Below are 17,782 nucleotides of genomic sequence, written 5' to 3'. Positions count from 1 at the left end.
GGTTCAATCCCTGGTCAGGAAACTAGATTCCACATGCTGCAACTAAAATGAAGAGCCCTCATGCCACAACTAAGACCCGGTGCAGCCAAATAAACAAAATAAAAATTTAAAAAACCCAAAACAATTGGAATCCCCAATTCCGTAATGGCGCAGAATGAGAGAAATCCGGTTAGCCATCAAATGTTGAAGTGCAGTTGAGCTGAGCGGAAGGCAATAACCATGGAATGTGAATATCAAAAGAAGAAAGCCAGAAGACGGCAGCAAAGAAAGCACTGAAAAGCTGCTGACTGGAAAACTACCCTCATGCTAAAATATCCCCATAAAAACATCAAGTCGTTTCTTGTTGTAGTTACACTCCTGCCCTGGAAAGATTTATGAAGGCAAAGGAAGACAGGAGCACATAATTAGGAACAGGCTACCTTGAACACAGTTATTCAATAGCTGTGGCTTAATTTGCTTAACAGACCTTGGTCCTGGTTCAAATAAACTGGCTCTACTAGTCACTTATGTCTTTCACTTCTGTGGCAACTGCTGCCTGTTGACCTCGCTGCTCAGGTAAATGCTGGAGTCAGGCAAAGGGGAGATTGTTCTCTGCTAAGAAGCAGGAGACCTGAGGAGAGGTTACTCATGTGACTTAAAAGAGCTGTTTTACCTCTCTAGACCTTCATTTCTGTATCTATGAAATGAAAAAAAAATTTTTTTTGAATAGAATTAACAGTGAATACCTTAAAAAAAATAAGGGCCAATTCAGGAAAAAGAAAACTATTCTAAACATTTTTTCTTTTTATGAAGAAGCCAGCAACCCAGAAGCAGCTTTTTTACTTTTCGCTCTAAAATTAGATCTTAGACTTTAGGTTGACCATCATTGGACTATATGACTGCTGATTTCTCTTCCAGATGAATTAGGTTCTTGGTTCCCTAATGGAAGTGACTTATTGACTGCTTCATCATATCATTTTTAGTCAGTTCTTTCCTTAATAACATCATCAGAAGGCTCTTTGGACAGAGTGCTTTTCATTCTCAAAAGGCTTTTGAAAAACTCCTGGATACAAATGTTATTGTGGTATTTTATTTACACATATGTGCCTTAAAAGCATCTGTTTTAGTTTGGCAATTACTGCAGAGTCAAATCAATAAACATTAATAATTCAACAGCTAAAGTAATGATTTTCAGAAAACAATTCAGCGAAGTTTGACAGTTTACAAACAACTAGTCAGTTGATTAGGACTGGAGCTTCAAATATCCTTGTGTGTCTTCGAATGAAATACTCTTGGAACAATAAATCATTACCAACAAAAGTGGGAGGTGCCCACTGACATTTCATCATGTAAATCTGATCACCTGATTAATCTTGCTTTGAAACCCTCCCAAAGCAAATAATTAGACAATTCTGATGTAGGGTATGATCCTAAGAAATCAAAAGAAATGGCAAAACCAAGAACACTGTGAAACTTTTCCTTTCTAGACCTTTGGGAAAACAGTCTGATAATTCCTTAAAAGGTTAGATATAGAGTTACCATTTGACCTGGAAGTTCCACTCCTAGGGATATACCCAAGAGAAAGGAGATCATCAGTTCAGTTCAGTCGCTCAGTCGTGTCCGACTCTTTGTGACCCCATGAATCACAGCATGCCAGGCCTCCCTGTCCATCACCAACTCCCGGAGTTCACTCAAACTCATGTCCATCGAGTCGGTGATGCCATCCAGCCATCTCATTCTCTGTCATCCCCTTCTCCTCCCGCCCCCAATCCTTCCCAGCATCAGAGTCTTTTCCGGTCAGTTAACTCTTCGCATGAGGTGGCCAAAGTATTGGAGTTAAGCCTGCACACAGACGTTCATAGGTTCATAGCAGTATTGTTCATAATAGCCAAAAAGTAGAATCAGTCCAAATATCCATCAACTAAGGAATGGATAAACAAAATTTATCCACACAATGAAATATTCTTTGCCTATAAGAAGAAATGTAGTACTGATACATGTTACAACACAGATGAACCCTGAAAACATCATGCTATGTGAAAGAAGTCAGACCCCAAAGGTCACATGTTGTGTGATTCCATTCATATGAAATGTCTAGAACAGGCAGATTTGTGAGACAGAAAGTAGATTAGTGGTGGCTGAGGGTGGAGCAGGTTGGGGTGAAATGGAGGTGACTTCTAAGGGGTGTGGAGTTTCTTTTTTTTTAATTACTTATTTTATTTTTGGCTGTGTTGAGTCTTCACTGCTACACGTGGGCTTTCTCTAGTTGCAGTGAGCATAGGCTACTCTCTAACTGCGGTGTGTGGACTTCTCATTGCGGTGGTTTCTCTTGTGGAACATGGGTTCTAGAAGTTTGGACTCAGTAGTTGTGGCACATAAGCTGACTTCCTCCGTGGAATGTGGAATCTTCCCAGACCAGGGATCAAACCTGTGTCCTCTGCATTGGCAGGTAGATTCTTATCTAGTGGACCACCAGGGAAGTCCTGGTGTGGGGTTTCTTTATGGAGTGACAGAAAATGTTTTAAAATCAATTTGTGGTGATGGTTGTATAATTCTCTGAATATGCTAAAAACCCTGGAATTGTTCACTTTGGGTGAATTGTACAGTATGTGAACTACATCTCAATAAAGTTGCTATAAATTTTTTAAATCTATTATAAATTTTGTTAAAAAACAGAAACAAAAACTTTAAGCCCTTGGTCTCTCCATGGTGAAGCAGCATTGGCTCAGGTAGCAGAATTTGCATTTTCTTTGTAGTTCTTCTTTCCTAGGCCAAGAATACAACTGTATGGTATGTGTGTGTGTTTGTATCATCCTTAAACCCATCTCCTCAAAATGAAAAGACTGTTAGACCAATCTATCAAATTGTGTTATAACATAATGTGGACCTTGGTTTAAAACATTGGTCAAACTTGTGGATTATTTTAGAATATCTTTTGATATTGATTTAAAAATAGATGGAGAAACAGTGGAAACAGTGTCAGACTTTATTTTTGGGGGCTCCAAAATCACTGCGGATGATGATTGCAGCCATGAAATTAAAAGACGCTTACTCCTTGGAAGGAAAGTTATGACCAACCTAGACAGCATATTAAAAAGCAGAGATATTACTTTGCCAACAAAGGTCCGTCTAGTCAAGGCTATGGTTTTTCCTGTGGTCATGTATGGATGTGAGATTTGGACTGTGAAGAAAGCTGATCACCGAAGAATTGATGCTTTTGAACTGTGGTGCTGGAGAAGATGCTTGAGAGTCCCTTGGACTGCAAGGAGATCCAACCAGTCCATTCTAAAGGAGATCAGTCCTGGGTGTTCACTGGAAGGACTGATGCTAAAGCTGAAGCTCCAATACTTTGGCCACCTGATGCGAAGAGCTGACTCACTGGAAAAGACTCTGATGTTGGGAGGGATTGGGGGCAGCAGGAGAAGGGGACGACAGAGAATGAGATGGCTGGATGGCATCACTGACTCGATGGACATGAATTTGAGTGAACTCTGGGAATTGGTGATGGACAGGGAAGCTTGGCGTGCTGTGATTCATGGGGTCACAAAGAGTCGGACACAACTGAGCGACTGAACTGAACTGAACATAATTAATAATAATTTTAACATAACTCTAGAGCATACTATAGATCTAACATAATTCTACAATAATAAGAGAATAGACTCTGTATGATTTCAATACCTTTAGACCATGAAATCTTTGCATCTATGTCCCTGGGTATGGTCCAATGTCTCCTAATTTACAGTCTATGGGAACTTGAATAGAATTTGTATCCTACTGTTGTGTGTAAATTGTATAAATCTTAATTATGTTGAATTGGCTCATGGTGCTTTTCAAGCCTACTATATCCTTCTACTTTTCTGTATATTCATTCTATTAGTTTTTGAGAGTTTCTATTGAAACTCCAACTAAAAATCTTGATTTACCTACTTAAAAAATAATTGTAATATATAGCAGAACTATAGGTAACTTTGTTCTGTTTTCCAAGTCTCCTGTAAATGTGTTATCATACTTTCGTAATTTAAAAAAAGAAAGAAAAAGAATAAAATGGTTATTTGTCATTTAAACTTACTGCCATCCTGAGGAGTCACAAGTCATGTCTAAAGTAAACATATATCTGTAACTTGAGGAGCAGATCTGTGATCAAAATGTGCTAATATGTTGGTTATTTTACAAATTGATCATGGGCTGACACTATTCTCGGCTTTACCCATCACGAGTTCTTAGCTTTTGTGTTAGCTGCTCAGTCATGTCCAACTCTTTGAGACCACATAGATTGTAGCCCGCCAGGTTCCTCTGTCTATGGGACTCTCCAGGCAAGAATACTAGAGTGGGTTGCCATGCCCTCCTCCAGGGGATCTTCCCCACCCAGGGATTGAACCTGAGTCTCCTGCACTACATGCAGATTCTTTACCATCTGAGCCACCAGGGAGGCTCGCTTAGCCTTTCTGTTCTGTTCTGTTCAGTCGCTCAGTCGTGTCCAACTTTTTGCGACCCCGTGGACTGTAGCCTACCAGGCTTCTCCGTCCATGGGATTCTCCAGGCAAGAATACTGGAGTGGGTTACCGTTTCCTTCTCCAGGGGATCTTCCCGACCCAGGGATTGAACCCTGGTCTCCCGCACTGGAGGCAGACGCTTTAACCTCTGAGCCACCAGGGAAGCCCTTAGAGCTGTCCATTTCTAGACTTTGCCTGTCCCAGTGAAAGATAGCAGTCCTGCATTGGTGGAGCCTCTGATCTAAAAATCTTCCACAGCATTTCTTTACTTTCTACCCTTTTATATAGATCTATACCAAAAGTTCTTTGTGGTAATTCTCTCTTCTGTGCTATCTTGATTATAGATAGTAAGTTAGTTTCTGATCCAGAGGCTTAGCATGATTTTTAGGCTCTTGCTTTTTTTTTTGCCATGCCACATGACTTGTGGGATTTCAGTTGCCTGACCTGGGATTGAACCCGAGCCCTCAGCAGTGAGAGGGAGGAGTCCTAACCATTGGATTACCAGGGAATTGCCTTAAGCTCTTTCTTAGAAGAAAGAAAAGAAAGAGCTAAGGTTGTTTTAGACACTGCTGTTAACTAATATTGTTATGACTGTTTCAATAGTGAGTTTATTAAATGAACTTTGAAAAATGGTGTCTTCATACTTAGAAACCAGTACTAGCTCACTGGAGGATCACTCTAAGTTTTATAATGTCCTTTGGCCACAAGAAATCAAAATCTCTGTGATCTGTGTTAAGAGTTGTGTCTGGTATCTGAAGGATGATTTGATGCAGCCATTAGTCTTACTGGCATCCGTGGAGTAGAGGAGAGAGGATGAACTCTGGAGTCAGACTGCCTGGTTCTTAACGCCTAACTAGACCCAGCTCCCTAACGCCTCTGTGCCTTTTCATGTGTAATGTGAGGATAAATTCTAACACCTTACAGAGATATTGGGAGAATTAAGAGAGTTCACTGTATAAATAAAATGTATAATCTATAAGTAAAAACAGAGCCTGGCATATATTAAGCACAAATTTCATCTTTTATTTTGTGTCTTTATCAACCTGACCAATTACTGGGGGCAGGGGCGTTGTTTACTTTCTGCCAGAGCTCTATTGCAAAGAATCTGGCTTTGGTCCTCGAGGGCAAATAAACCATCCAGGATGGGGGCCATGCCCAAGCATTGGGGCTCAATTCAAACTGAATAAGACCATTTCTCCTCCCTGATGAGACCATTAGCATCTCAGAGGGGCCTGGTGCTAGCCCCCACAACAACCCCAAGGAAATCAAATTCCGTAGGACTCAACTTTCCCTAACGATTCACATCCCAAAGTTCTTCTTTTTCTTTTTTTAATTTTCTGCTGCTGTGCTCAGGCTTTCTCTAGTTGAGGTGAGTGAGGGCTACTCTCTAATTGCAGTGCTCAGGCTCAACAGTTGCAGCTCACAGGCTCTAGAGTGTGGACTTAGTAATTCTGGTACATTGGCTTGGTTGCCTCAAGGCATGTGGGATCTTCCCAAACCAGGGTTCGAACCCACGTCCCCTGCATTGGTGGGCGGACTCTTAACCACTGGACCACCAGGGAATTCCCCAGCACTTTGAAGCGAATAATCAGGTCTCTCAGTAGATCAAGAGTTATGCTGGTGAATCAAGGTTTTTGGAGGTTGGGACCCTGCATCCAGGATGAAATAAATCCTGGAGCGACACGTTCAGTATCTCTGGCATGCTTTGCTGCTATAACTTGCTCTGTTCAGACTTTCTTTACCTGTAACCAAAAACCCTGCTGACATCAGGATACTGGATTCCATAGTCTGTTTAGACTTTTCTTTTTTTTAAATCCTTTTGGCAACACTGCGCAGTGTGTGGGATCGTAGTTCCCAGGCCAGGGATGGAACCTGTGCCAGAGTTCTAACCACTGAGTCACCGGAAAACTCCCAAGTCGGCTCAGCCTTATTCTGCTACTACGACTTACATTCCCTGATTGCTTAGTTTGGTAATGATCCTGCCTGTCTGCTCTCAAGTTGCATTTTGACCCCAAAAAAGAAACTCGTGCTGCCCTGTGGTCTGGTAACTAATATTCCACCTTGGCCAACGATATTGTGCCTATGTTGATACGCTCAACCCTGCCTGTGTCCTTGTTGACACTTTACAAGTTTCTGCAGCCCTGTTGGGACTTCTGGCCCAACCCAAGACAACACAGCTTCCTTTTCCAAAAAGAAAATGTAAGTACACAGAAACCAAATTATTTGTTTAGGGAAATAGAGAAAGAGCTAGAAATTTAGCTGAGCCAGAATTAGAAGCTTCAGATCACATTACCTCTAAAATATAGTAATCAACAAGACTTCATTCTTAAGTAAAATGTTGTTTTAATAAAATACTGCATGTATATATTTTTCTTTGCAAAGATGTTATGACCAGGATGGTTGGTGTAAATGATAATATATGGTGAGCTATATAATTAGTAGAAAAAACAAGGACTCTCAAATAAATAGGCTTCAACATTTTTTTTTTTAAAGAACATAGTCTGCAAATCAGTTGAGACTAGAGAACAGGCAAAGAGGAGGAGTTGGCTTTTCCTCCAAGAATGTGCTCTTGATTGGTTTCGGATATGGAAAGGAGTCATATTTACCCTCCTGGACTCAAAAATAACATTGGAGTGACCTTCTGGAGAGAGGAATCCTGGCCCTCTCCTTGCCATTTTGCCTAAGATTTAAGAGCTTAACTGAAACATACAAAAGCACCACTACAGAGTTGCCTTCAGGCATCTGAGGATCCAGCAGGGTGGGTGTAAAATCAGTGGAAAATTCTGGGGAAAGCAGAGCTGGGCTAGTAAGGAGAAAGATTAAATGTTATGGAGGATAAGCTGACTTTGTACAAAGTTTCTGACCTCGTATAATATCCAGGTCACCACAGCCATTCTTCAGAAATCTCAGTAAATACAATGACCATGGATATATAATAGAAAAATACAAGCAGAATTACTCCAATAACCACTGATTAATTATACTTGAAGTTGTCCCCCTTTGTTGAGAGTCCTTTACCTAAAGATTCGAATATAATCAAAGTCATTAAGATATTGTTTAACATACAATTTCCAGGGTATGCAAGATATTAAAAAATCCTCCTTAATCAATCCTTTCCCTACCAAATCCACAGCTCCTTTCTCCTTTTCTGGGTAATGACAAGCATGAGTAGAACATGCAGTTGCTAGCTAGAAGATTTAAGAAAGAGCTGACTTTTTAGTGGTGTCTTACTCTTAGCCTAAACATATTCCATATCTGCAAGGTAACTTTTATAAATTAAACATGTTGTCATAAAAAAAAAAGGAAATTTGCTTGTGATTCCCAGCCTGGCATTATGAGCAGATCCTACCCTCATAGTTCAGATGGTCAAGAATCTGCCTGCAAGGCAGGAGACCAGGGTTCGATTCCTGGGTGGGGAAGATCCCCTGGAGAAGGAAATGGCAACCCACTCCAGTATTCTTGCCTGGAGAATCCCATGGCCAGAGGAGCCTGGTGGGATACAGTCTATGAGGTCGCAAGAACTGGACATGACTTAGAAACTAAACTACTACTACCACCAAGAAGTCTTGCCTTTGTACTGGACAGAAAAAAAAGCACACCTTTGCAGGAAAAATCTAGAATGACCCACCTTCCAATAAGGCTTTCTCAAAAGCTTTCTCTAGTTTTTCAATAAAACATCACCCAATACAATTAGAATTGCAAAGGGGGAAGGGGGGCTGCCTGAGCTGACTCGAGTAACTCTGGCCTCACAATGGGCTGGCAGAAGGCCCTAACCATCCTCAATCCTTGGCAGAGTCATTGGCTTTCGATTCTGAAGACTCCACATCCCTTTACAAAGTCTTCTTGTTGGGCTGGCCCAGTACCCGGGCGAGGCAGTAGGGGATGAGGCTGACAGATGCCAGGGGCACCGCTGCACTCTTGCAGAAGGACAGGACATAGAAGATCAGCTCGATTTGGGAGGGGGGTTTCAAAGAGTCAAAGAGGTGCAGGAGGACGAGGGAGGCCACGATGCAGCTGAGGCGAAATGGGAACCACTTGCTGAGCTTGCCCTTGCAGCTCTCCCGGTACATGCTGGAGTTGAGAGCCAGACCCAAGCCAAAGAGCGTCCCCAGATTCTTGAGGAGGCTGGCAAAGGGCGTCGTGTCAATGTGGACCCACTCTGGCCGCTCACACCTTCGCTTGGCTTTCTCTAGAGTCCACAGCAGGTCGACCCCCAGCCACTTTAACAGCAGGTAAAATCCAATGGCGAAACTGAACAGGAAGAAGGTGATGAAAAAGTACTTCTTGAGACTGGCATTGTAGATGCTCTGGATGTGGCGGAAAGTCTCAGCAACTACAATGCCTGAGTGGAAGAAGGAATGACCATGAGAACTGGGGAAGATGCTGGCCCGTCAGCTAGAGGTGAGTTTGAAGCAATGGGTGACCTGCCATCTGTCCCACCATTGTGGAGTTAAATCACAGAGGCCAGATCAGAGGGTCTTTTGGTTTTTTCCCATGTGTGATTCTAGCCTGTCCTCAGCCATAGATTCTTTGAGATGAAAGAGATATGCCACTTACTTCCTCCCACCACATGCAAACTTCCTGTGTTGAGAGGAGGGTCAGGGGTGGTCCTCCTGTCTCTGTTTGAATACCCTCAGGGGTGGAGAGCTCACTCCCATTCAGGCAACCCATTTCATCTTTGCATGAATTTGATCATTAGAAGATACTTCTTTGTGCTGGGGCTTCCCTGGTGGCTCAGAGGTTAAAGCATCTGCTTGCAATGCTGGAGACCCGGGTTTAACCCCTGGGTTGGGAAGATCCCTGGAGATAGCAATGGCAACCCACTCCAGTATTCTTGCCTGGAGAATCCCATGGACGGAAGAGCCTGGTAGGCTACAGTCCATGGGGTCACAAAGAGTTGGACATGACTGAGCAACTTCATTTTCACTTTCTTTGTGCTGAGCTAAAACCTATCTCTCATGACTGAGCAACTGAACTAAACTGAACTGATAGGTTTCAATTCTTTTCGCAGGAGTGTGTAAGTAACTCTAGAGCCTCTGTTAACACATTTAAACACACTTGAAGATCCCCTGGAGAAGGGAATGTCTACCTACTCCAGTATTCTTGCCTGGAGAATTCCATGGACAGAGGAGCCTGGTGGGCTACAGTCCACGGGGTCGCAAAGAGTCGACACAGCTGAGTGACTATCACTTTCACTTATTTTTTTCATTCTCAGGAGGTTGGGATTAACATATACACACTACTATATATAAAATATATATAGGACCTACTATATAGCACAGGGAACTCTACTCAGTACTTTATAATAACCTATAAGGGAAAAGAATCTGAAAAGGAATATATATATATACTGAATCACTCTGCTGTACACCTGAAACTAACATGATATTGTAGATCAACTATACTTCTATTTAAAAATAATAAACTGGGTGGAAAAGACTAGACAAAACAGATTGGGAACTCAAAAAATAAAGATAGTTATTCTTCTTTCTGACTTAAACTTTCCCAGATCTTTCATGTAACATGAACTTCTAGGCTTTTCCTCAAACATGGAACCCAGTGCTATAATGCTGTGTTAATTTCATAGTTGCCAAGAAGTCATTGTTTTTCTTGTTCTCAACATGCTTCTGTGAATGTTGCTCTCCTCTGCTTTTTCAGGTCTCCAGGGGGAAAATTCCACATTTCCCCTAAGGTCTTATATTTCAGTGCTTCCCACAAAGTCAAGAAATTCTTTCTTACACTTAACTTACCTAAGTCTTTTCTGCCCCTTATTAGCTGGGTCTAAGAAAACAACATATTTGAAACACAGAACCTATAATAAAGACCAGCTGTGGGTATCTATTAGGTTTGCAAATGAATTTGTTTAAATAAAGAGCTTTCCAAGAATATTGTGTTAATTTGTTAAATTTGATAGATTTTCTTAACCCTAACCTAGGGCCCACTTCCAATTGAAGAGCTGTAACATCTTGCCTGGAAAATCCCATGGATGGAGGAGCCTGGTAGGCTGCAGTCCATGGGGTCGCTAAGAGTCGGACACGACTGAGCGACTTCACTTTCGCTTTTCCCTTTCACACATTGGAGAAGGAAATGGCAACCCACTCTAGTGTTCTTGCCTGGAGAATCCCAGGGATGGGGGAGCCTGGTGGGCTTCCGTCTATGGGGTTACACAGAGTCGGACACGACTGAAGTGATTTAGCAGCAGCAGCAGCAACAAATAAAGAATGTAAAAATATCTCAGAGATTTTAGGCAAAGTCAACTGGGTAAGTTAATTTGCTGTCTTGTCATTTTTCTGAAGCACACTTAATTGTGTAGATCTGGGCACTCCCATAGAAATGAGTTCTTTAAATTGCCCACCCTTGACTTCCAACGCACTGAAATACTAACAGTATTGATTATATACAGAACATGGCTGGAATGCTGGCATTTTGTCCTGATTAGGAAGGAATGGTATAGGTGGGGGTTGGAGGGAGGGAACCAGAGCAGTTGGTACCTGACAAGACTCCAGCAACAACTTGATGGGGAAAATGAGCAGCAAGGTAGATTCGTGACAGGCAGACATTCAGTTGCACAACCCAGAATCCCAACCACAAGAAGACATTCAAGCACCTGTGATGGAAGAGGCAGTCATAAGAAAATCCAGATATAGATCCTTCACCAAAGAGAATAGCCTCAGCAGGAACGTTGGAGCCTGGCAAACTCAGGTTACATTAGTGGAATTTTTTGTAAATTGAAGACTGTACTCAAAATTTCAAAGATAGCCGTGGCAAGTGGTGAACCCCTGTGTATGTGAATTTCAACGTCCCTATTTTATGTTTCATAATGAAGAATTTGCTCAGTGGCTGCATACTCAGAATTCCCCGTATAATGTCTTCTGCTTCTTTGTTTATTTTAACCTGGATGGGGCATCACAATGTTTGGTACAGAAACGGGCTTTTATTTACGGCCTGCTTCTTCCTCACTAGCTGCTCTTGAGAAAGCCCTCTGCTATGTTAGGCCTTGCTCCTGATCTCTAAAATTAGATGTTGCTCATGTGGGTCCCTTTTAACCCTAACATCCTGTGACCCTAATGTTCACTCCCAGCAGAAATGCCACAACTCTTATCAGTACCACCCCAAGGCACAAGGTGGGCAGGGGGCATGGAGGAAGAGCAAGTGGTATGTCTGCTGCAGAGACAGCCACCTCCTGCCATCCACCACCCACAACCCAGAGCTGAGCTCTTACCGAAATCTGTAGGTTGGCTTTTTCTTTCCCCGAAAGATAGAGAGGGTGGATGTGACCATCACATAGTATACACCTGCTGTACCCATGGCGTGGCCAGAGGGACTCCCTAAAGAATAGGAAAGAGATGATTGAATGAACCAAAGCCAACAAATCTTCATCTGGGAGATTGCTAGGGGGCATCATCTATCCAGCCAGCCATCCATTCATCTCTCCTTCCATCTTTTCATCCATCTATCCAGCCAGCCATCTATCCATCTTTACATCCAGCCAGCCAGCCATCTATCTTTACATCCGTTCATTCAATTATCCATCCACCCATCCATCCTTCCACCCATCTACTCATCCTGCCATCCATTCATTTACCTGTTTAATTATCTGTGTAACACATATCTATTAAGCTCCTACTACATGCCCAGCAATATGCTAGGCTCTGGGAGAGCAGTGGGTGGCACAGTCAGAGAAAGCCTCAGCTCTTGAGATTATACAGCCTATATACAGTCTAGAGACTGCACACAGAATCAGCCTGCTGGGTAAACAACTGCAAATCGATCTGCCCTCCATCACCTCTATCCTACCGTCTGCTCACTCAGCTCTGGCCACACTGGCTCATTGCTCTCCCTTAAACACACTCCCTCCTCAGTGTCTGTGACATTGGTCTTTCTATCCAGACACCTCTTCCTCCAGGATTTATTGGCTAATTCTCTTGCCTCCTTCAAGTTTTTGCACAGATTTCTCCCTCTAAGTGAGTCCTGCCCTGCCCACTCTATTTAACACTGCATCCAGTTGCTATTCCTGGTCTCCTTTCCCTGAAAGGTAGAGGGCCCTGTGCCACCAGATCCTTTTCTGGACTAAAGAGTTTATTTTTCCTTTCTATTGTTGAGAGTGTGAATGCAAGTGGCCCTCAGTGCTCAGACTTCACTGGACACTGCCCTGGGCTGATGAGAGCCTTCTTGATCAGAACTATCCTTTCCCTGGGGGGCCCCTGCATCCAGTCACTCAGCTCTATTACTACCCTTTCCCTGGGGGGATCCTGCACCCAATCACTCATCTCTATTGGGGTATAAGGCCTGGTCCCCTTGAATCAATTCAGAGCTCCTATGGAGTTAGCTGAGACTGAATGGCAATTAGACTTCTGCCCAGGTGGCTTCCATCCCTTCCTTCCACAAGTACCGCTCTCGAGTGTAGCACCTCCTGCATGCTGATCTCCATCTGATTCTGCTTTCCAGGGAACCCCACATAAACCCTAGCCTTTCTTCCTCTTCCTCCTCATTCTTCTAATATCCTAAATATTTTACTAGTGTATTATGATTTTTTATCTCTCTCTCTCACACACACACACACACACTCATTCAAATATAAGCTCCACAAGGGTAGGAGCCTTTTTTTCAGCTGCACCACACAGCTTGTGGGATCTTAGTTCCAGGGACTGAACCTGAGCCACCACAGGGAGGGCTTCCCAGATGGCTCAGTGGTAAAGAATCTGCCTGCCAATACAGGAGCCGAAGGAGACTTGGGTTTGAGTCCTGGGTTGGGAAGATCCCCTGGAGGAGGAAATGGCAACTCATTCCAGTATTCTTGCCTGGAAGATTCCATGGACAGAGGAGCCTGGCAGGTTACAGTCCAAAGAGTTGGTCGCAAAGAGTTGGACATGACCGAGCAACTGAGCACCCATGCACAGTGAAAGTGCCGAGTGAAGAGCTGAACCACTGAACCGCCAGGGAGTTCCCAAGGGTAGGGATCTTTGTTTTTTATTCATTGAGGCATTTCAAGTGCCCAGATACTAGATACATAACATCTGAATGAGTGAATATACTCTAAAGTGAATCAAGGTTTCGTGAAAACAAATAACTAAGGGCAATGCCCTAGTCTGGGAGTCAGGGACGGGGCCCCTGAGTTTAGGGACCCTAACACTGAGACCCGTAGGGGAGCAGAGGGGTTGAATATTCCTTTATCTTACAGAAAAATGAAATCTATCATTTGGCTGAGCAATGCCTGTCTGGGTGTAACTAGTAAAGTACAGACAGGGTGTGGGACTCAATGGTCAGCTGGGGAGGACACATCTCCCTGGCCAGGCTTCTGGGAAGGATGATCAGGGGATCAGGCCTCTACCATGTTCCCTTCCTGGACAAAGGGCCACAGTACAGTTCCTCTCACGAGCCCTTTGTCTGTGAGGGAGCCCTTGCCTCTCTGAACTAGCAATTTCTGTTCTGAAAACATTAGGCAGATTCCAAAGTGGCAGTCACAGGCTATTCTGGAAGGCCTTGCTGAAGTGAATTCAGATGGAGTTGTACCAAATCCAAGACCATGACCAGAGCTTGAAGGAGTGGCCCTGCGCACACCCCCTTCAAAGACAGCTTCATCCAGCATGAATGTTACCAGCTGTCCACAATGAGCACGGTCCACCCAGCTTCTGTCTGGATGAGGGCTGGGTCTCTCACCTGGGCCGGTCTCACAGGTGACCGGGAACTGCTTTATCAGCGGCACCGAGGTGTTGCTGTAGTAGTCAGTGTCCAAAACCCACCAGTATGGGCGCTGTCCAAAGAGAATCCTGTGAAAAAGCAGAACGAGGGGCTGGAGTTACTGAAGGAATGCTTTGGCCTGATGCCACACCTTCAAGAAGAGAGAGTAGCTCGAGGAGAAGATTCATAAGATCCAACACAGAACACAAGCACCTCCAAGAAGGGGAACTGGGCTGTTAGGGAAAAGCAGAGGAGGGAGACGTTTATGGAGCATCCTTTATAGAACTTGTGAATTTTGCCTTTGGAGGTATTATTTATTCAAACATAAATAAACAAATCTCATATCCTCAAAACCATATTAACAGCAGCTACTGGTGGTTTAGTTGCTAAGTCATGTCCCACTCTTGTGACTCCATGGACTGTAGCCGCCAGGTTCCTCTGTCCTTGGAATTTCCCAGGCAAAAATAGTGGAGCAGGTTTCCATTTCTTCCTCCAGGAGATCTTCCTGACCTAAGGATAGAACCTAGATCTCCTGAGGCTCCTACATTGGCAGGCAGATGAACAGCAGCTCTGCAACTTTTTTTTTTTTTTAACCCTGAGAAGAATTTTCCCTAAGGACTACAGTTTGCGACTTGGATTTGCATATCCTACAGCTGTTTCTTCAGGCCTCCAAAGTCTTGGGTTTCTTCCGGACTTCAGAGACTGAGCCCCATCCCCAAGGACAAGCCTCCCAGGAGATGTGGTCTCTGTTTCCATCAGAATCACTTTCTGTAAGGACATACATAGCTACTATTTTCTTGTTTTGTATCCTCTGGCTTTGAAACAGAATATCTCAGATAAACCAATTCCCCTTTAAAAGCATGTTTTCATTGTGGAAACAGGTGTGAAGGGTCAGTCAGGATGCTTCTTTTGCTCTGCAGTGGAGGAATAGTGACTTCTCACTAAAATTGGCGACAACCACTAACTCTGACCTCTACCAAGTTAGAGAAAATGGAAGTTATAGACAAAACTTGGTAGGTTTTTCAACAAAAATTTCAGAATCCCATCAGTATGCCTTGGGCTTCTGAGCCCAATAACAATGTTCAAGACTTTTCTTGTTAATGGCCAAGGAAAATTAAAGCTAAAAGAGATCTTAAGGATCACCTGACAGTGAACAAAGATAATTTTAGGGATGGTAAAAGTCTTTGAGGGCAGCTGGTCCACACTTCATTTTCTGCATGAAGAAATAGAGACCAAAGTAATAATGTGTTGGAGTCAACTGGTACTGGCTAACAGTTGTAAAATATTCAGGGTTTTTGCAAGCCAGACCCATTGATAGCTTGAAAGCAGTCATAACGGGATAACAGACACAGTAGAAATTGGCAAACACTAAAACTGGGGCTTCTTTACCTTTTGAAAGTCAGTTTATCAGCACTGGATATAACATAATTCTTAAGAGCCTTGCCTATGAAGTCAGCCTGCCTGGGCTTGAATCCTGTCTCTGATGTTTACTACCTATGCTTTTCTAGTCACTTAACTCAGTGCCTTAGTCTCTTCATCTGTAATATAGTAGTAACACCCTTCAAAAAAGTGTTTAGCACATGGCCTGGCGCATACTACAGGATCAACAATTGTTGATAACTATAGTAATTATTAAGATCCCAGAGATAATCTAAGTTTACAGATTATAAAACAGAAACTCAGAGAGTTGCTCTGTGCCCAAGACTTAGAGCTGGCTGAGCAAGAGAGGTCTCTGAATTGCTTTCCATGACCTCACACAAAGGGTTTTGAAATTGCCTGTTTCCTTTTTTCATACCTCATCTTTCTTCCCTCACACATCTATGCTGCTTCAAAGTAATAAAACGGAGTTTCAGACTTTCCTGGTAGTCCATTGGTTAAGAATTCACCTGCCAATGCAGGCGACACAGGTTTGATCCCTGCTCCAGGAAGATTCCACATGCTGCAAAGCAACTAAACCCATGCGCCAGAATTACTGAAGCTTGAGCTCTAGAGCCCATGCACCACGATAAGGGAAGCCACTACAACAAGAAGCCTGTGCATCCCAACTAGAGAGCAGCCCCTGCTCTCTCCAACTCGAGAAGCCCTGCACACAGCCGCCAAGACCCAGAGCAGCCATAAAAACAAACAGAAAGCACAAAAACAAGCACACAGAAAAATGGCGTTTCTTTGCGTCTAGCCTATAATTCACTAGGTCTAGCTGGCCTTCCATCCATATGAAACAGCCTTTCCTGTATCTTCACTCATGGACAGGGTTTTCTTTATCTTCCCTCTTTCTATAGAGGATCCAGAGACAGGAGGGGAGTAAACTATGATTGCATAAATAGCATGAAAAAGCAACTTCCGATGGACAGACGTTTCCAAAGACAATGCCAGCCTCTTTCCTTGCTGATTTGTCCGGCTCTTACTCACCACTTAAAGACGAGGTTGAGCCAATCTCCAATCACAGCTACCCAGAGGAGTTTGATGCCCACAGCTTCTCGAAGATGGAACCAAATGGGGAAGAGGACATAAAAAGCATTCCTGAGATCTGCAATCACAGACACCAAGATGAACCAATCCTGGGAGTTCTGGTAATTCACCTGGAGGTAGTGTGTTGACTGGATCCCAAAGTCATGTAGAACGTTCATTCCCTTCTCCATCCTCACTCAGAAAACCTTCGGCTGTGCCCTTGCAGTTATTTCAGACTGGGTGGTGATTGCTCTGCTATCAGCCTGTGCCTTGCCTCTCTGTTTTATACACCCTGTATCCAGTCTGCAGGCCAACCCAGCCCTGATCTTTGGACTCAAAAACCACTTTTGTCTAAATTCTATTGATCAAAGGTACATCACCAGTAGGTTGATGCAAACATGTTCAGCGTGATTTACGTAAAATAGAAAAACAGGCACACAAAAACAGCCTGATCGGCCATGGGCTGGCACAGCCAATTATTAACTTTGGCATTGCTGCTTGACGGTACAAGGGGTTGCCCTCCTGGTTCTGAAACCTGGCCAGAGACACAGGACAGAGTCTAAATCTGCCATGGTTCTTGCAAAGATGTCTGACATCCCAAGTCTGCAATTGCACTTATTTGGGAACAAAGAAAACTCTTGGTGCTCTAGCAAATCAACTTTTAAATAGTTAAATTTGAAAATATAATAAGTTCTATTGTAGTGGGGACTGTTACATTGCTGGACGTTTCTGAATTTCACTAGGATCTGGAAAATGCCTCTGATTTGGGAGATCAAACCTTATTTCCAGTATTGGCTCTGTATCTCTTAGGTCCAGAAAATAATCATCTTTGAATGCACTGATTAATTCATTTAACATCCTCAAAGTGAGGACCTTTGGGGTTTTAACACGTAAGTATAAACAATAGAATGCATATGTGTGTGCTTGGTGGTTCAGTGAAAAACAATACGATGAATTGCTGCTGCTGCTGCTGTTTAGTCACTAAGTTGTATCTGACTCTTTGTGACCCCATGGACTGTAGCCCATCAGGCTCCTCCTTCCATGGGATTTCCTAGGCAAGAACACTGGAGTGGGTTGCCATTTCCTTCTCCAGGGGAACTTCCCAACCCAGGGATTGAACCCGAGTCTCCTGCATTGGCAGGTGGATTCTTTACTGTTGAGCTACCTGGGAAGCCCAT

At 43.4% G+C, this 17,782-nt stretch overlaps 1 protein-coding gene across 1 annotated transcript; it reads right to left on the bottom strand.

Moving 5' to 3' along the window:
- Positions 1-8,305: 8,305 nt before the first annotated feature.
- On the bottom strand, positions 8,306-16,795 carry G6PC1 (glucose-6-phosphatase catalytic subunit 1). Its single transcript, XM_055407943.2, has 5 exons — positions 16,566-16,795; positions 14,136-14,245; positions 11,698-11,803; positions 10,967-11,082; positions 8,306-8,817 (listed from the first exon to the last, which is right to left on the bottom strand). Exons 1-5 carry the CDS (start codon positions 16,793-16,795, stop codon positions 8,306-8,308), a joined length of 1,074 nt encoding a protein of 357 aa, XP_055263918.1.
- Between the last annotated feature and the right edge of the window lie 987 nt (positions 16,796-17,782).

Source organism: Moschus berezovskii, chromosome 20 (genome assembly GCF_049115385.1).
Source record: "Moschus berezovskii isolate FMDL1 chromosome 20, NW_MosBer_1.0, whole genome shotgun sequence".
Taxonomy (NCBI): domain Eukaryota; kingdom Metazoa; phylum Chordata; class Mammalia; order Artiodactyla; family Moschidae; genus Moschus; species Moschus berezovskii.
Note: the sequence above shows the minus strand (reverse complement) of the source record. Positions and strands in the feature narration are given on the sequence as shown.

Excerpts from the sequence above, each read along its gene's own strand:
- G6PC1 (XM_055407943.2), bottom strand. The coding sequence starts at position 16,795 with ATGGAGAAGGGAATGAACGTTCTACATGACTTTGGGATCCAGTCAACA. Across the intron at positions 14,246-16,565 it reads CTCAACCTCGTCTTTAAGTG|GATTCTCTTTGGACAGCGCC; the intron begins GTGAGTAAGAGC and ends GCTTTTTCACAG. Across the intron at positions 8,818-10,966 it reads TGTTGCTGGAGTCTTGTCAG|GCATTGTAGTTGCTGAGACT; the intron begins GTACCAACTGCT and ends TCTTCCACTCAG.